This window comes from Alternaria conjuncta (assembly GCF_024043145.1).
Source record: "Alternaria conjuncta strain BMP 0040 chromosome Unknown scaffold_1, whole genome shotgun sequence".
Taxonomy (NCBI): domain Eukaryota; kingdom Fungi; phylum Ascomycota; class Dothideomycetes; order Pleosporales; family Pleosporaceae; genus Alternaria; species Alternaria conjuncta.
This window is the reverse complement of record NW_026250090.1, coordinates 808,332-827,020: the sequence shown is the minus strand read 5'-3', so window position 1 is coordinate 827,020 and position 18,689 is coordinate 808,332. Positions and strand designations below refer to the sequence as shown.

Sequence of the window (18,689 nt, the reverse complement as noted above, 5' to 3'; positions counted from 1 at the left end):
TGTGCAAATCCGATCGCTTGTCCCAGGTACCAGACTAAATAATTAATTGTCCCTACACGTGCACTAAGTGTGGCTAGGTGCCATCGCTCTGCCAGGGGCCCGGGGTGCTCGACTGCCAAGACCGAGACTGTCTGGCGGCGGCGACATCACCACTTCCGTCGCCAGAGCTGCTGCACGCAACCACGGTTCCGGCCGCATCCACCCTTGTGCGCTTTCCCCCAGGTCTATTCACGTCCCTAATTCCCTGCATCTGCATTGTCCTCCACCGCGCAGCACTGCACGCCCGTCCTCTTCACGCCGCTCCCTCGCTGCGATTCCGATGCCTACTTGAGATCGACTTGTGCGGCATCTGCCCGAACCCGAACCATATCTTCCGATTCGATACAACACCCCTCTTACCGCGTGTATACTTTTAATCCCCCTCCACCATGACCACCGATGCCGAGCCCCTCACCGCGGGGCTCTTCGACGATGCCTCCGCGCACGACAGCGCCCCCCAGACTTCCGACGAGCGAGCCATGGACAAAGACGAAGCCGACACCTGCCGGATATGTCGCGGGGAAGGCACCGCCGAGGAGCCTCTGTTCTTTCCCTGCAAGTGCAGCGGTAGCATCAAATACGTCCACCAAGAATGCCTGATGGAATGGCTGTCCCACACCCAGAAGAAGCACTGCGAACTGTGCAAGACATCCTTCCGCTTCACCAAACTATACCACCCCGGCATGCCGAATCGCATACCCACGACCGTCTTCGTACGCCGCGCCGCTCTCCACGTACTCAACATGTTCACAACCTGGTGCCGAGGGGTCCTGGTGGGCGCCGTCTGGCTCTTCCTACTACCCTGGTGCATGCGCGTCGTATGGCGCAGCCTGTTCTGGGTCGGCGATGGTGGCTGGTCACAAGACATGTTTGCCGACACACCTGAGACGTCAGTAATGCCCGCGACTGGTAGAGGACTGGCCCCTAGCGATATCGACTTGATACGCTCCGCACTCGATACCGCCAAGAGCAGCAACTCGACTGTGCATGTGGCAAGTACCGTCGGGCCCATGAAGATAACATATACTCCAAACAATTCCACGACTAGCGAATCCATCCTCTGGACCTATGCCAAACGAGTCTTCTTCGGGGTCCCATTCCCCTTTTCCCAGCTTGCACAAGCCGACAGAATAACTACTCATGTATCTGTCGTTGACAAGAACGGCACCGTTTCCAATACTACCTCGGACCACCTCGGTATTCGTAGTCCGTCGCTACTCTCCGATGTCCCCTTCTTCAACTGGTTCCAGTCTCAAAGCGCCAATCGCTTTATTGTTGACGTGATAGAGGGGCAGATCATCACTCTACTCGTTGTTGTGGCGTTTATCCTTGTCTTCTTGATCAGGGAGTGGGTGGTCCAGCAACAACCTGTCATCAATATGGTTGCCCTCGGTGACAACGTTGCTGCGCAGAGGGCTGCCATCATAGAAGAGGAGGCTCTCGTTGACAACGTGGTCGTTGATGAGGGCGAGCTGGAAGACGCTTTAGATGCTTTGGATGCTGAAGTGGCTGGGGAGGCTGCGGATGCGGAAGAAGCTCATGAGCCTGAAAATACTGACCAAAACGAGCCAATTGCCCCTGGAGACTTCACTCGCGAGAATGATGAGCCCGAGGCTGCTGAACCTACGATACGCCGCGTTCGCCGGTCTTCTTCGCTCCGCCGAGAACGCGACGAGCTTGTTCGCAACATAGTACGCGAAGGCCTCTCCGGTGATTTGAGGTCGATGATGCAATCGGATGATCTTGTGGATGCCTATGACGATGGATTTCCATCCCAGAGCTTTAACGAGGCTATTGAGCGAGCAATGATGGAAGACGGCGAGGCTAGCAGCTCAAGCTTTCCTGCAAGAACCTCGTCACTCCACCAACCTTCAGGCGTAGCGCCAGATCTTGAAGGTTCCGAATCGTCTTCATCTTCGCACAGACCAAACATGCCAGCACGCGATAGATCCTTCATCGCGACAGAAATCCGTCGCGGCCTAGAAGAGGGTAATACATGGTCTTTCGAGAACGTACCACAATCGTCAGCTTCCAACGAGGAAAGTGCTGAAAACGTACCCGAATCGTGGGAAGACGACGACAACGCAGACCGAAGAGCCGATCAAGGACCCGAGGCTGCATCGGACCACGAACCGGGTAGCGAGCACAGCAGTGGAAGCTGGCAGCAAGTCCCTGAGGCTGTAGAAGATGACTCCGACCAAGCGCTGGAAGGAGAACATGTTCACGACAAGGGTAAAGCTAAGGCTGTCGACGCCAGTGTGGAGGATAATCTACCCGAGTCAACGTCTTCTGCACAAAGCAGTTCCACTCATCTAGACAACTCAATTACGGTCGATACTACCATTGAAGTCGACAACAGCAGTAGCCAACCTGACCAAGACTCAACCACCCGCGAAGAACAGGAGCATTCTGAAGTGGGTCAGCAACACCCGGACGACCAGCCTGCGGTTCCAGCCAACGCACAACCAGCAGCGCCTCAACCTCCACAAAATCCAGTGAACCAAGTATTGGACTGGATGTTTGGAGACATAGCCCCGATGGCTCAACCTGTCGAAGAGGGAGGCAACGATGAGCATATCGTGCGCGATCTTGCAGACGAAGCGCCTTTTGTGCCCTTCTTGGGGAACGAGCCGCGGGATCATGGCAATGCTGCGCCCCAAGATCCTGAAGTTGCTGCTGCTGCTGCACAAGCTGGCATAGATGTCAACGACCAGGAAGCGATTGAAGACGCTGAAGACCTGGAAGGTATACTTGAGCTCATTGGTATGCAAGGGCCTATTGTCGGTCTTTTCCAGAACGCCCTGTTCAGTGCCGTGCTGATCACCTGCACATTGGCGTGCGCTGTATGGGTTCCTTATCTCTGGGGTAAGTTCGTCATAATAATGGTGGGAAGCCCTATCGAACTCCTCAAAATCCCTCTACAGGCGGTCGCTGCAGTAACGGACTTCATAGTCGACGTCACGCTCTTCCTCGTAGCTGGTACGACGTACTGGAGTTCTTATGCCATCTCCAGTCTGGTCAAGCTGTGTTCCTTGGGGAAACTGTCTCAAACCATAGATGGTCCACTCCGTGCAGTATCTACGCCAGCATACTCCCTTGCAGAGAGTGCAATGGTTCGTATTGGCAAGATGTTCATGGACTCGCCATTATCGTCTCAGCCCAGCTACACCCAATTCACGCTTAACGCACACGCTTCACTACGAAGCCTGCAGAACACGACCTCATTTGCGCTCAATGAAACGAGCAGCTTTGCAAACGCCATCATCGAGGAAATTTCAGCAGACTCGCCGCCCAAGCTTGTGCTGAGGGTCCTTGGACGCCTTCCCTCGTTGATTCAAGATATCTTTACGACGACCTACGGCCAGTGCAGCTCTCTGCTCTCATGGCTTTGGACGGCCAAATCGTACAAGATCACCATTGATCTAGACTCGAACAGCAGCACCGCTGCAGCATACACTGCACTGGAGCGATGGACGGCGAGTGACCGCCTAATCGCAATACTGGCTGGCTATGGGTTCTTCGCTTTTCTTGGTGCGATATATCTCAGGCGCGGCACACCTTTCAGCTCGTCACAGCAAGGACAAAGGATCGAACGCATTCTTTCTGATATACTACAACAAGCCGGAGGTGTGCTCAAGGTGATCCTTATCATTAGTATCGAGATGTTGGCATTTCCGCTGTACTGCGGGCTGCTTCTCGACTTGGCCATGCTTCCACTATTCCAGAACGCTACGCTGTACAACAGGTGGCAGTTCGCGAGAGAGAGTCCATGGACATCTGGATTCGTGCATTGGTTCATCGGTACCTGCTACATGTTCCACTTCGCGCTCTTTGTGTCCATGTGCCGCAAGATCATGCGCAAGGGTGTGCTGTACTTCATCCGCGACCCAGATGATCCGACCTTCCATCCTGTTCGGGACGTCCTAGAGCGTAGCGTTACGACTCAACTTCGCAAGATCGCCTTCAGCGCTCTTGTGTATGGAGCACTCGTTATTGTATGCCTTGGCGGTGTCGTATGGACCTTGAGTCGTGCTACTACCAACGTCCTGCCAATTCACTGGACTACCGAAGCACCATCGCTGGAGTTTCCGCTCGACCTTCTCTTCTACAACTTCCTCACGCCGGTCATCATCAAGTTCTACAAGCCTAGCGAGGGTCTGCATGCTATCTACAAATGGTGCTTCCAGAAGTGCGCTGGATTCCTCCGCCTTTCCAACTTTCTCTTTGGCGACAAGGTCCCTGCGCAAGAAGGCGATGATGGCCGATACGTTCGTGCACCTGCTTCCGATCAAGCTCGCATTCCCAAGGGCCAACCTGTCTTCGTCGAAGTCGACCGCGACAACGTTCGCAAAGATGGAGAGAATGAGGGCGGAGTGCACAACTCTGATCTCGTGTCGATGGTATTCATCCCACCATGGTTCCGCGTGCGCATTCTCTGCTTCATCGTCACGATATGGATCTTCATGGGTCTATCGGGAGTAAGCGTAACGATCCTACCACTACTCTTCGGCCGCTATCTCTTCTCACTCTTCCTCCCGCCAACCGTCGAGATGAACGACATCCATGCCTTCTCCCTCGGCGTCTACACGCTCGCCAGCATCGGCTACTCCGCCTACCACGCCTTCAAGTTCATCTCGTCGCTCAATCGCTCCATCCCAGATCCCATGTCCACACTCCACACCATCGCAGCAACCACCTCGCGCGTCGGTGGCCGCGCCCTCCGCTTCTCATACGTTTGGGCAACCCTCATCTTCGCCATACCTTTTCTCTTCGCCGTCCTTCTAGAACTCTACTTCCTCATGCCCCTGCACGCCTACCTTGGCCCCAAGGAACCCCACGTCGTCCACGTCATCCAAGACTGGACCCTCGGCTTCTTGTACTCTCGTCTCGCCGCACGCCTCGTCTTCGCGAACCGCAATTCCCGGCCCGCACGTGCGTTCAAAGCTGTCATCAGAGATGGCTGGCTCTACCCCAACGCCAAGATCGCGACACGCTGTTTCCTCATCCCCGTGCTCGCGCTCTTCCTCGTCGCTATTGCCGTTCCATCCAGTCTGGCGTTTGTCACGAGTCGAACGCTATACCGGAATGCAAACGAAGCAACAAAGAATTTACTCTGGCGCTTCAGCTTCCCGGCTGTGGGACTTGCTTTGGTGGTTATGTGGGCATCCTCGGCGGTTGTCAGGCTCCTTGTGAGATGGAGGTTGGTCGTTAGGGATGAGGTTTATCTTATAGGAGAGAGGTTGCACAACTTTGGGGAGAGGAAAGCGCCCGTTCAGCCTGCGTCTGCTGCTGGTCCTGCGGTGGGAGTTGAGGGTGTTGATGTGGGCACGCAGACTGCTTAGTTCCACGGGTTCGTCGGTTGGTGTGTTGTTGATTTGGGTGTAAGCGTGGAGTTGCTGCATATCTTTTTCATTATGCATTTGCTTTCACTGGGTGGATTAGAAGACATGTCAGTCGTTTTGTCAGCGGGCTAGCCAGATAGCCAGTTAGCATGAATCTCACGCTGCTCATCCTTGTTACATTCATCTACAATACTGCCCTGTGAACTTGATCTTCTGTCGATTGGTCTATCGATTAATGTCGTGGTCAACTAAGCCTAATGTGAATTTACTCCGCCCTTGTACAAACTCCCTTCTAGAACGTGTCAACGTCCGATGCCCTCGACTGCCACCCTCCCTCAGCCATAAGAACCTCTCCAAGAACTCTACTAATCCGAAGAAGATGCCAATCGCGCCCTGTACCCGCAATGAGAGAAACACCAACGGGCATGCCATTCATCCCCACGAAAGCAGGTATGTGTACCACTGGTACATGCAGACCCTGGATAAAAGTCAAACTCGTCTTCATCTACCACCTGTGACATGTCAACTTACCGTCCACATCGTATTGAAAACCGGACTGCCCATATCCCCAAGTCCCATCGGCGCCTCATCTACAGCACTCGGCGCGATGATGACAGAATACTTGGCTGCTATCGTGTTGAATACGGTCCGCAGATGAGCGAGTTTATCCAGTGCTTCTCTTCTTGCTTTTTCTGCATCAGCGTGTTTAAAGTGATTTTCTAATAGATTCCGAATCGAGACGTCCAAATCATCCTTGTGCGAATGGTATTCTTCGTGGAAAGCGAGGGCGGTCTCAGCGCCGATGATTGCGTTTTGAGAGCGCGTTAGAGTGTCTGTATCATCAAAGTCATCCGGTAGTGACACTTCTTCGACCCGGACGCCGTGGTTTTGCAGTATCACAGCTGTTTTCTGCATGGCATGTATAGTACCAGGGCCGGCATGTGACCACATTGGTGTCTTGACAAGAGCGATTGAGACATCTCGCAAGCACACTTTCTCCGGATGCTGGTCGTCACAGAGTGAAAAGGCATCTGCTGGTAACTGCAGATCCGGTATGCTGCGAGCGAAGAAGCCGATGGTATCTAATGTAGAAGAAACAGTCTTTTGACCCAAGGTTGGGATGGCGTTGTACGTGGGTTTCATGGCAAAGATGCCGCAATAGGCTGCTGGTCGGATGACGCTTCCGCCTGTCTGGACGCCTAGAGCAAGTGGAATCTGCATATCGGCTACTGCGGCGGCGGACCCGCATGAAGAGCCGCCTGGGGTTCGAGATGGGTCGTGTGGATTGGCGGTTGGAGGTCCTGAGTTAGGGACCGAGAATTCAGTTGTCGTTGTCTTGCCTGTGGGAGACGTCAACAATCATTCATAGGTAAGGTGAATTGACAGACCGAAGATAAGGGCGCCTGCAGATCGCAGAATGGCAACAGCCGATGAATCGAAGCCAGATTGATGTCCTTTGTATATCGGTGAGCCATACTGGGTGGGCATGTCTGAAACTTGTCAACATCTAGCATGCAAAAGACTTTGCCTTATGACCTTTCGTGTTCATCACGTCTTTGATACCTATCGTCACTCCATGCAGCGGTCCTCTCTGATTTTGTGGCACATGATCAAGTTCTCGAGTTCGGCGTAGAACAAGCTCTTGATCTGGCGTTTGCTCAGGTGAAGTGCTTTATATGCGCAGAGCAAGACTCACCGAGATGGGCCCATGCCTTGACAATATGGTCCCGGTCGCGGATGTGGCCAAGAACAGATTGCGCATAGGTCTCAACTGTGATGGTATTGGCTTTGAGCAAGTCCAGTATTTCTACTGCGGTCAGAGTGTATAATTTAGGTAACGTTGACATAGTTGGTGACTATTTGGAACAAGAATATCCTAGAAAGTGGTAGAGCACGGAAGAATTGACGAGCTTCTGCGATAGTGTGCATGGCCGATCTGTATGCGAGGGGATGCCGAACTCGCTAACGATGCAGATTGATGTTTGCACTCAGGAAACGAAAGAGCCCAGTGCAGATTTGAGATGTTGTATTGCTCTTTTCCCATAGCGCCGTATCTGATGCAAATTGTACAGTAATACATGGTATACACACGTGCGACCGTCGTTCCCGGTAGGGACCGTCTAGAAACCCGGAGGGTTGAGTCGTTGACTGACTCTCGTCCATTTTGGCACCTCTGTGAACTGTCAGCGACCGCAAATTCAGGATGTACTCCACCGCAGATGCTTTTAGTTCTCCCTCTGCCGCCACCAAGCTTTGTCCCAAGATACTAGAAGCATGCAACTTACTGTGTATTCCCTTTCGATACCTCTTCACCTTACGGTCGAAGACGGTGTATTTGTCCTTGGGAAGCATCTCTGCCTCGGTCGGCATCTCCATCTTCCAGCGCTCCACCTTCTTCATGCTCTGTCCCATGCGTCGTAGTGCGGTATCGAGTGTGCCGACCACAGTGTCAACGTGCCGTAGGCGCTCGCGTTGCCTGTACTTCTGGTGTCTGGATAGCCGCCATGGTATCTTCCTACGAATTTGTCAGCACGCACTTCCTCATATCAAGTCGTAACTGGTATAAGATGCATCGGAGCGGGAAATGCGATGGCGACAATGAGCAATTGCGTGGGGTCGATAATTCGGGAAATGTGGAGAGTCGCACCATAATAGACCGCCCGATAGCGGGTTTGTGAGGCGGAAAGGACCAAACATGGTGACGTGCTGGGGTTGGCGATGCTGGGTTGCGCAATCGAAGTCGCGATATTCTTCGAAAGGCACTCCCGCGGACTTTCTTGGCAGACATGCCGATTAGCGTGGGGAAGCTCACCAGCACACCCCACACGCTGCACAGCTAAACCCCAAGCTTGACTTACGACGATACGAATTACGAATCCTGGCGCCTTCATTTTCGTGAGAGCAGAAAGGCTGTACTAGGCTAGATCACGCATCCCCACCTGGGCCACGCGGCGCACGCCAAACACTCCACACGTATACCGACATACAACCTCATACCTCACCATGTCATACACGTTCTCCATTCTGTCGCCTCTCGATGTTCCTCTCTTCACGCACGACTTCGGTACCTCACGCAGCGGCGGCACCGGTGTCGCGAACTATACCCCCGCAGAGCGCGCCCTTGTCCCGTTCATTCTACACTCGTCCCTCGATATAGTCGAAGAAGTGCAATGGGGCCCTTCCACATCCAGTGGCTCCGCACCCATGTACCTTAAACACATCGATAAATACCAGAACTGCTTTGTGTCGTGCTGGATCACCGGCGGCAACACACGCTTCCTTCTGCTCACAAGACCACGCGACGAAAGTCTAGGGCTAACGAGTGGAGGTGCTGGAGGCGCGAGGGGAAGTCTAGCGGGTGGAAGAGCTGCTTTGGGAGGAGGTGCTGGTTTATACAATCCGAGTAGCCCAGCCACGGAAGAAGCTGTCAAGAACTTCATGGTCGACGTATACGAGGCATGGGTCAAGACTATTATGAATCCCTTCTTTGCTGTGGGCAATGGCGAAGTCATCAAGAGCCCGGTGTTTAGGCAGAGGGTTGCGACTGCCGCGAAGAAATATCTGTGAAGGGAGAGAGAGCATCACGGAATCACCGATCCTAGAATGGAGACGACCACAGGCGCGAGGACCCATCTTATACCCGAGAGCATGGTGAACGGCACAAGAGCAGTCAAGATTATTGCGACCTGATTGGAGATTCTCGGCAAGACGACTGCTGAAAGGTCTCACTTTCCCTTCGCAGCGACGCAAATCCGAGACAAGGAAAGCAGCAACGGGAGCCTTCGAGCTAGTTGCGAGCCTTTGCACTGAGCAGGTGTATGGCTATTCGTGCCCGCGAGGCTATTAGACCTAGCCGAAGTCGACCTCGCGCTTTGTATGGGTCATGATAATTGGGAACAGGAGGATCAAGATCCTGACAGTCGATGCGATGGAGTCTCTGTCGCGCACGCATCTTTTGATAAGCACTGTACTGGACTAATATATTGCATTGGGCTTGCGCGCAGCCAATCCCTCTCTATATAGCATCCTAGGTCACAATAGGTCAAAAGTGGATACTCTCGTCGTTTGCGTCTCGGCGTTCCGTTTACCTATCATTCAAGGCACCCTACCTGCAAGCCTAAGCCATGAACATAGAGGTCTTACCTTACTTACGCATCCTCAAATCTGTGGTCACCATGAGTTGCGCCTTTACCTTGGTCCCGTTTGTAATCGCGCAGATCTCTCACTCACCTTCACCTTGTCCAAGCTGGTATATCACCACTCCATCTACCCACCTTCTCCCGCTCGCAACGAACTCTCTTACCTCACAGTATTTAATATCTTTGCCTTGACTTCAGCGCGTTGCGACTCTCAGCATGGCATCGAAACCCCCCGAGGTCAGTGCTGCAGACAAACAGTGGCTCACTTTCCGACAAAAGCACGAAGCTGAACTTAAGGGCTTCCAACGGTACGCGACGGAGTCTTTTGCCAAGTTTCAGGACAACGTCAACAAGGAGCGAGCAATTATTCTCGCAAAACACAAGAAAGAAGAGGAAGAGTTCTGGAGCAAGACCAAGGCGGCAGCAGATAAGGAGAAGAAGAAGGTTGGCAACACGGCTGTCGGGCCTAATACGGGTGTCCAGAGTCAAGCAAATCGCCGGGTAGCTGCTGCACCACCGAGAGCTGCTCCCACTATCAAGAAGACGCCGGCGCCCAGAGCCAAAGCACCGTCCATATCCAAGCCAGGGAGCAACACAACCACACCGCTAGCAGGACCCAAGAACAAAAAGGCCGCTGTCACGATCATTGATCTTTGTTCCGACGAGGATGATGATGAACCAGTGTTGGTAAAGGAGAAGCCTATTTTCAAGATAGCTGGGCAAGGACCTGTCGCGAAAGACCCTCCCGGCTTATCTGACAAAATCGGAAACGTGGTAAGTCGGCAAATAACAAAAGCATTCTTGTTCTAAGACTGATTGATATAGGACAGGCCAAAGCCAGAGCAGTTGAAGCATGAACATCACGTCTTTACTAAGCAACCCTCACACCCATCTACACAACCGCCTGCGCTATGTACAAGTAACAGTAATACTTCCGGTGTGCACGTCTCGACCTCCATCGCCTCTCAGCATGCGCCGGCAGCTGTTCTCAGTACACAGCGGAACCTGGTCGGGGGCGTGGGTTTTGGCAACTGGGCGAATGTGCCTCGCATGCCAGATGCCCGTCAAGGAACAGCATTCAATCCTGGAGGTAGACCATTATCGGCCTCCTCTCCGTGGGCCACCCCCACAATTTCTGCTTCACAAGGCCTACAGCCGACGAACGGTTTCGCTCATTCGAGGTTCTCTCAAGGCCACCAGCAAGACAAGTTTCAATCGCAACAAAGTGTAGGCTACCAACCAGGCCAGCCATCGATGTTCCGGGAATCAGCGTTCCATGGCCTTCCTCGAGACGACCAAGAAGCTTTGCGAAAGGAAGGCCATGCTTACTATTTGAATGGCTCAATCGAGTCTTCGCAAGACCTTGGACGTGGAGACAGGTTTGGTCCTGACTCTGTCCCGGATCATGCAACCAAAAACTTGGAGAGCGACCTTCGTAAATCGGTTTCGAATGGTATGGACACGATGATGCATGAAGCTCCGCGTAGTAAGCTTGCTGTCTTCGATCTTATAGTGACTTAGCTAACGTATACAAAGCTCCAACAAGACCACAGCAGCACACTCCAAATATGCTTCCATCACCTCAAGATACTGGCCTCGTATCCACTCAAGAGAGCCCTCGCACCCCAACCGCAGAGCCACTTACCCCTACCACTCCTAAGACGCCCAGCTTCAGAAGGCCGTTCCTTCCAGCCAGTGCCACCAAAGACAGTGTTGCGGTTGCTAGGGGTGTTCGGGCTGGGTCGCAGGTATCTACCTCTACTCCTACTAATCGCGCCTCGAGTGTTTCGCAAAGTCAACGCGATGCGTCAGTCGTATCGCATACTTCATTTTCCTCGCGTTCAGGCAGAGGCAAGCGGAAGGTGGTGGATCTCAGCAGCGATGAGGAGAGTGACTATGCCCCGCCGTCTGATGATGAGGAGCCTAGTTCCCCTGTCATGATGGACGATGCTCCTGAGCCTGCAAAGAAGCAGACATCTAGGCCGGCGACCAAGAAGGCTAAACTTCCTCCGCCACTACCACCAGCTCTTGCCTCAAAAGGTGTGTATAACAAGGGAAAAAATGGCTTTGGCTTCACGAGCTTGCAAAAATCGAAACCCAAGGTCAACAGCCAAACTGATGCGGCATTACCGACCACCCCACCGCGTGTGCCCACCAGAAAGCCTCAGCCGACGACACCATCTACACCGACACCTGCGTCTCAGAAGTCCAAAATCATTACGTTAAAGACTCAAGGAGCAACCGTATCGCGCTCACCCCGAAAGGCCAAAATTGACGCGTCTGCAAAGATCACCCAACTTAGCGAAGCCGAATTAGAAACTCGGACCAGCATTGCTATCGATGAAGCGAACCAGCGCGAGAGAGCAACAGCTGAAGCTGGGATTTTCGAGCAAGTCAGAGGTGGCATGCGGGCCATGTCCATCACTCCCGCGCCTAGCACCGCTAGCAACGCTGCAGAGGACGTAGAAATGCTGGCCGACGTTTCAGATCCTGAGATCACATCCCCAAAACACGGCGCTGGATTGAGTTCATGGACAGATTCTCGCTTCAATGGTGACAGGTATCTTGCCAAGTCTCGCGCTGCTCGACCCATAGTACAAGACGACTCGGACGACTACGATGACCCGGACATCAGTAAGTACAGCGTCATCGACGGCGTTATTGTGCATGAGGCGGATCGAGAGAGACTGAGACTGACGCAAGAGCAGGAAAGGCTTATGAAATCAAGAGGGACAGACGGTGGCAGTCGCGCACGTGCAGTGACCGCAGTTGAGATGCCGGAGCATGCTCAGGGTATGGCCGGGCAGAGTGGGAGGCGCGCGAGAAAGACTATGAGATGAGAAGCATGGAACCGGTATCACGGTGACTACCTGAGAGCTACGCCTTGCACGATGTACCTTGAATGGGACTCCCATGTCGCAAGAGGGTTTAGCAGTGGAGATGTCTCTTGCAGAGCAGGATGTATCGAAGTATCCGTATCTTCGTCTACTCGCATGAAGTCGCGATATGCTTCGCACTAGCTACACTTCTATCATTCATCGAAACTCTATACGGTTCTTGCTTAGCTAGTGGTAACAAGAAGCTGGTACAAAGTCTCAAATGGTATCACGCTTTGGCTTATCGAACATGTCAAATGTCTCTTGCGTAAAAGCCAAACGAACAAGCCCCAGCTAGCCAACCCATCCACAGCTTACTCACAGTAAAAGCATCCAGATCACCAAAGACCGCAAACAGCGAAATGACGATGCGCTGCATCTTATCAAAGCCACCGAATCGGCCAGACAGACCAGTTCCGTCCCCGTTCACGCACCTGCCTCCCCCCACTCTCCTAAGCGCATGACAGCAAACCGCCCAAACGCCTTCCTAGAACCCGAATCTCGACGCGTCCAAAAGTCTCATCTACAGTAGTATGTAGTAAACGCCCTAGCAGTTGTCAATAGTGAAAGGCAAAGCTTTTTTGCCCCGCAATGGCTAAATACTAGCTCATTAGCTCACGCGACCAGCCAGTCAGCCTCATTCACTCAACGGCGCTGCACGCTTATTAACAGAAAAAGGACGAGCTCAGTCAACCATCCTGCACACGAGAGCCAAGACGGGGAAACGAGCATCAACGACGCAGCAAAAAAACGGTCGGCGGTGCTACTACTTTCAACGTTTTGGCAAGTCGCGCCGAAGATTAACGTTAACGTCGGGTTAGCTGTTTTTAGTGCCGGAAAGTGGGCGTTACCAACTTGTGACTGGCTAGCTTTGGGTGCCCGGAGTTTTTTTGAGAAAGTGGAGTAGCTACTAGCTAGCGACATAGTTGGTTCGGATTAGTTAGTTCACTTTTCTAGGTTGCAGACTTGCAGTGGAGAAAGGTCTTGGGAGTTCGGTTCTTCTTGGTATTAGCAATCGGGGCGGCCGTGAGTGGATGGGATGATGACGAGAGTCTTTGATGTGGGTTGCGTAGGCGCGGAATTGGTCTTGCGGAGGATTGATCTGGGATACTGCGAGACGGGACAGAAGGCGTCGATTAGAAAAGTGAATTGTTGCAGGTAGAGTGCGCAGACGGAGAAAAGCATCAGTTTCACACACGAGTATACCAAGAGCCTTGGTAACTGCCGTCAGCGCGAAAAGCGACGATATGTCAGCCCATCTCTGGTTTAGTTTTGACAAGCCAACTAGGCATATCCCGCCCAATGTGACATGCCCTCCAAGCACCATCGCTGCAACTTCGGAGAGTTTTTCTTACGTTGCTTTGGATGAGGGAGGGAGGGAGGGAGGGAGGGGGGCCTTTTCCGACTACTCCTAAGTTCGTAACGGTTTTACCGTTCTCGACGCCTTTCGGGGGGGTTGGCAGCAGTTGGGTTGGTTGGGGTCCTTTCCGCGCGTACCTCGTCTCGCGTGCCACATGCCACATGCATGCATGGGTAATTTCGGTCTCCAACGGCCAGCCGTTCCGGCAATCGTGTCTAAACCGCAATCAGCCTGTTCTGCCCACACACCCCAACAACCGTCGGGTCGCGTCGCGTCGCACAACATTGCATTGCGTTGCAGTCGTGTGCCTGGCCTTCTCTGATACCCTGCCCTGTTGCGTGCGGTGCGCCCCCCCCCCTCGCCCCTTACTACCCACACCTTACCCACCCTGAAAAGCAAATCATCCTTGTGTGCCTGAGCTGGGTAGTCAGGCACCAGGCACGCAACGCGTAGACATGAGTGGTATTCAGCCACGCGAGACCAGGCTCTCCCGGCCTGTCACCTGTCCGCCTTCCGCTTTGCGAACGTATGGGGGAGGGATGTCCCTAGGGGAGAGTAGGTCGACCGAACGACTATCGACGTGATTTATTTGTCTCGGACAATATCACGTCGAGCATGCATGGAAAGGCTTGCGTGGCGTACCGCTGTGAGTAATCGTGAGTGGCTACTGAGCGGTTCGTGTGGGTTCTCTTCTCGTTCGGTGCTTTGAAGGATTGCGGGCGAACTGGTCAGCTCGCTGCATCTGGGATGCATCCTCCGGGTCTCTCGATGATACACAAAACGCCTCTTCCAAGGTTTCGAAGAGGGCAATTTACTCTGGACTTTTGCCGGGCTGTAAACACTCGCGAGAAATCACTTAATGTCAGACTGCATGTTTGTTTTTGAAATGTCTATTATATGTCCAGGGTAGCAACAACTAGCCCATCTACCGAATACTGACAAAACATGCGCAATATAAACATATCCGAAGACGCAATCATAGCCGACAAGACTCCTTCCTCATGCCATAGACAGCGTCCTGAGTCATGCTTTTAGATGCTTCCTTGTCTCTTTTTACCGCAGACGCCAAAGTCCATTCGCACAAGGGATGATCGCTCAACACGCTATAAACAGACAGGAAAGAACAGACCGAAAACCGACCGAGTATGTCGCAAGAGATCATAACTTGCCGACGGGTATCAAGACGGTGGTGGGTGGCCGAGAAGTATCGAAAAGAGAGAGAAGCAGTCATCGGCAGATGAACGACCAGTCTGAAACCCAATACAGCCACGATGAAACATGGGTGTAAGCAACAGCCGGGCCTGTCGCGAAGGATTTGGTGCCGAGTCGAAAAGGGTTGTCAACCCCGGTCGTTCGTAGGGGCTCCCTGCAAGTGCCGAGAAAGTGGGTCAACGGGGCGGCTGCCTGCAACCAGGGCATCCGTTTGGAGCATGTGGCCTGAGACTTCTTAAGGAGAGCCATCGCGCCTCGCCTTCTTGCTCTTCTCGATTCTCTCGTTCCATCGCCTCTTTCCAACACGAGTCTCGAAATGTGGGGCTACTTGGGTCACATCTTGACCTTGGCCCATCATGCTACTTCTCATCTTGTTGCGGTAGGCATCAACTGTTGATAAGGTTAGTAAAACGTTCTTCTTCGTACCGAGCCATTGACTTACGAGACTTTTGCAGAAACAATGTCCTTCCTGCGAAAACACGACTCTGGCTCCAGCTCATGCGGTAACCAAGATCATTGAGCGTAATCTCCTTCGACCGCTTCGCACGAGTAAGACGCGGCTTCGGCACACGAGTCTCGCCATCCAGCGTTGGAACAGGCACAACAGTAGAGCCAGCCAGAGGGAAGCTCGGGTCGCTCTCAACATCGGGCTCGTCAGCAAAGACCTTGCTGCCACGAGGGCTGGCAGGTGGAGAGGTCATTTGCATGGCGAAATAGCTACGAGGGAATACCGAGTTGGACTTGCGGTAAGAATCAGGCATCTCCTCCATCTTGACCGTGTCGAGAGTAACTCGCACGCGAACCCTAGTTCCTCGTTGCGCATCATCTACAAGGATGAATTTGCGGCGCTTCGAGTCAGGTAAGTCGCCAAACATGGCTAGCTTTCGCTCTTCTTCGTCTTGCTCTTGCTGCTTTGAAACGGGCACACCCGCTGCGTGCGATGGAGGCGGAGGGTGGCTCAGGCTGTCGTGAATCGGCGGCATGCCGCTGGAGCCTGCGACGGAGTCGCTCGATGGGTAATTCGGGTAGAAGCTCTGAGCGGGCCGCCCGTCGGTAGGTGATGATGATTGACCGTTTGGCGCTTGGTGATGGTGAGTGTGTGATTCACCGTATTCATTGGCTGTACACAAAGAGAGTTAGCTTGCACGTCCAAACATGTCTCTACTTCCCGTCCTGCGCTGCTGAACCAAAAACATGTGTAACTATGGGGTGGGTATATATGCAAGCATGCATGGGGCAGTGGTATCGAAGGGGTATTACATCAAGGAGTATGTAATGTACATGGAGAAAGAACGACAGAGGTATCATTTAACAGCCAACAACAATTGCGCCTTATCACATCACATCTGGTGAAACATACCGCTAACGTCATCTGGTCCTCCGTGGGGCCCTCCAGGTCCATCATGGTGATGGTGCATCTGAGGGCCGCCCATGCCCATGTTCGGTTGTCGGGGCGGTGCTGCTAATCCGGCAGAGTTGGGAACACCGGGAGCACCTGGTCCACCTGGTCCAGCCATGTGGTTACCATGGTTAGCCGATTGGGCTTTCCTTGTGGTCATCTTGGCCATTCTGCGCACGCGTCGGCTCCTTAGTCGGGGGTCTTGGTTGCTGTTCCTCCAGCTGTCGACGGCGCGCTGGATGAGACCACGCTTTCCGCGCAGGCAAGGGTTCAACTGCGCCAGAGCCCAGCCGACGGTGTTGCATTCAGTCTCGTAGTGAAGACGGTTGCCTTTGTATTGATCCTTGGCGCAGCAAGCGCGAGGGTATACACAGTTCTCGGTCTTGAAGTCTTGCGGCAGCTCGTCAACATTGATAGACTCGACATCGCAGCGGATGGTGTACTCCATCTTGACCCTGTCGCGAGAGTACTCAAACGCGATCCATTGCACACCATTCTGGTCTTGTCGCACAACAAGGGGAGTGGTGGCAGGAATGGGACCAGGCGCGGCATTAGGGTTGACATTGGGTCCTCCGGGAGGGCCAGCGTGCATGTTGGGGGTGCCGACGGGAGGGCCTTGAGGCGGAGCTTGAGGCGGGCCGAGTCCTGACGGTGGCCGTTGAAGTGGCGTCTGCGACATGCGCGACTTGGGGCTTCCGGTCATTCCAGGAGTTTGGGGATGATGCTGCTGATGTTGTTGCTGTTGCTGATGCTGCATCTGCTGGTTTTGCTGGTGGGACATGAGCAGCGATTGCGTCGCCATTGGTTGCTGTGGCGCGCTTGAAGGATGCTGCTGGTAGGGTGACTGTTGGGGAACTGGCGCCGAAGCATAGGGTGTGTAGTACATTGATTGAGGCATCTGGCTGGGCGGTTGTCCATAGATTGGCCGGCCGTGCTGGTCGTGCTGTGGAGACTGAACAGATGCTGGTGAGTTTGACTGCGGGGTGTGGTATGAGATCGGAGGATAACCGCCCCTGTTCATTGTTGCGGCCGCCATGAGCTCTGGGGTTTCTGCGAATTGTTAGAATTCCATTTTGCGCGGGGGTATATACGACCGGGGCATCCAAGTCGAGGCGTCATTAATGCGCTGGGCGCATGGACAAACGCGTGGTGATTTGTGTACACAAAAACAAAACATACCTGAGGACGAGTAGTTACTCGGCGCACTGTTGGTGCTGTAGGGGCTCTGGTGGTGCTGGGAGTAGTAGGGAACCTCTTGCTGCTGTTGCGGCGGTGGGGGGCCTTGGATCTGCTGGATGTAGGGCGATTGGTGCTGCGGCGGGCCCTGGGGGTTTGGGTGCTGTGGTGATGGGTAGTGGCCCTGTGCAGGACTCTGAGAAGGCACCGACTGGTGGGGAGAGTCGGGATGGTGCTGGTGTTGATGTTGTTGATGGACTACACCAGGCCTAGGGTGGTGAACAGGAAGGTGACTAGGCGGTGGCAAGCCCTGAGCCGAGTGGGGATGATGCTAAGAAGACAGCCAGTCAGTAAGGCTGCTGGGGGCAAACAAAAGATAAAAAGCAAGCGTCTGCTTGAGGTGCTGTGGTGGTGATCGGGGCTGGGGGTGCAAGCAAGTGAGAGGTGGGGGTGCGGGTCGCTGTGGTTGGCTGGGCGGCTAGGGTGTAGCGACGGATGTGCAGCAGCAGCGTGGTAGGCGAGGGGCAGGGTCTGGAAAAAGACAGGACGGTAGGGTATAGTTTATAGGATGGGAAGGGCAGACTAAAGAAAGCAGGGCGGGACTTCGCAACGTTGACAACACAGAGCGGACCAGCGGTGGGAGCGGAAGGCTGCTAGGATGGCAGGGATTCCGCTGCTGGTAGGCTGCGTGACAAGAGGCTTGGACTGGCTTCAGAGGAGACAAGGAAAGCTTTGGCAAGTGCGACAGGGGAGGCGGGTTTTGGGTAGCAGGGCTGCTTGGCGGGAAGGGCATACCATGTAGGCAGAGACGCGCCGGAGCTGGGGTAACTCGTTGTGTGTGGCCGCGACGTGCAGTGGCTGCTGCAGCATGCAAAAAGCGCGAGGGTGAAGCTACCAGCGGCGGTGACGGGTTTAGGGAAGGGTTCTGCGACGCGCACGACGAAACTCCAACGGTCGAGGGTGCGGCAGGGCCGATCAAGATGGGAGCGAGCGGAGGGTAGCGAGTGTATGGGATGATGCAGGTGGTCGAGCGTGCGTGGTAGGGGGTGCAAGGAAGCAGAGGCAACTCACCATCTTTTGCGACGCTACAGGCGCCGGGTCTTCCTTATACTTGCGGGCCCTATCTGGGATTTTTGGCTGCGACAT

At 53.9% G+C, this 18,689-nt stretch overlaps 6 protein-coding genes across 6 annotated transcripts; 3 read left to right on the top strand and 3 right to left on the bottom strand.

Annotated features, from left to right (window-relative positions):
• Positions 1–428: 428 nt before the first annotated feature.
• Positions 429–5,381, top strand: J4E85_000281 (uncharacterized protein; the record flags this gene model as incomplete). Its single annotated transcript, XM_051464573.1, has 1 exon — positions 429–5,381. One exon carries the CDS (start codon positions 429–431, stop codon positions 5,379–5,381), a length of 4,953 nt encoding a protein of 1,650 aa, XP_051331094.1.
• A 432-nt stretch (positions 5,382–5,813) lies between these two features.
• On the bottom strand, positions 5,814–6,602 carry J4E85_000280 (uncharacterized protein; the record flags this gene model as incomplete). Its single annotated transcript, XM_051464572.1, has 2 exons — positions 5,814–5,843; positions 5,913–6,602. The coding sequence occupies 2 exons, from the start codon at positions 6,600–6,602 to the stop codon at positions 5,814–5,816; spliced, it is 720 nt and encodes a 239-aa protein (XP_051331093.1).
• A 348-nt stretch (positions 6,603–6,950) lies between these two features.
• Positions 6,951–8,078, bottom strand: J4E85_000279 (uncharacterized protein; the record flags this gene model as incomplete). Its single annotated transcript, XM_051464571.1, has 7 exons — positions 6,951–7,051; positions 7,078–7,191; positions 7,277–7,317; positions 7,370–7,435; positions 7,480–7,618; positions 7,667–7,896; positions 8,029–8,078. 7 exons carry the CDS (start codon positions 8,076–8,078, stop codon positions 6,951–6,953), a joined length of 741 nt encoding a protein of 246 aa, XP_051331092.1.
• Positions 8,079–8,384: 306 nt separating this feature from the next.
• On the top strand, positions 8,385–8,948 carry J4E85_000278 (uncharacterized protein; the record flags this gene model as incomplete). The annotated part of the gene is made up of 1 exon (XM_051464570.1): positions 8,385–8,948. The coding sequence occupies one exon, from the start codon at positions 8,385–8,387 to the stop codon at positions 8,946–8,948; it is 564 nt and encodes a 187-aa protein (XP_051331091.1).
• A 788-nt stretch (positions 8,949–9,736) lies between these two features.
• J4E85_000277 (uncharacterized protein) lies at positions 9,737–12,360 on the top strand (the record flags this gene model as incomplete). Its single annotated transcript, XM_051464569.1, has 3 exons — positions 9,737–10,294; positions 10,346–10,973; positions 11,366–12,360. 3 exons carry the CDS (start codon positions 9,737–9,739, stop codon positions 12,358–12,360), a joined length of 2,181 nt encoding a protein of 726 aa, XP_051331090.1.
• A 2,843-nt stretch (positions 12,361–15,203) lies between these two features.
• J4E85_000276 (uncharacterized protein) lies at positions 15,204–18,689 on the bottom strand (the record flags this gene model as incomplete). Its single annotated transcript, XM_051464568.1, has 5 exons — positions 15,204–15,358; positions 15,411–16,088; positions 16,329–17,417; positions 17,547–17,727; positions 18,615–18,689. 5 exons carry the CDS (start codon positions 18,687–18,689, stop codon positions 15,204–15,206), a joined length of 2,178 nt encoding a protein of 725 aa, XP_051331089.1.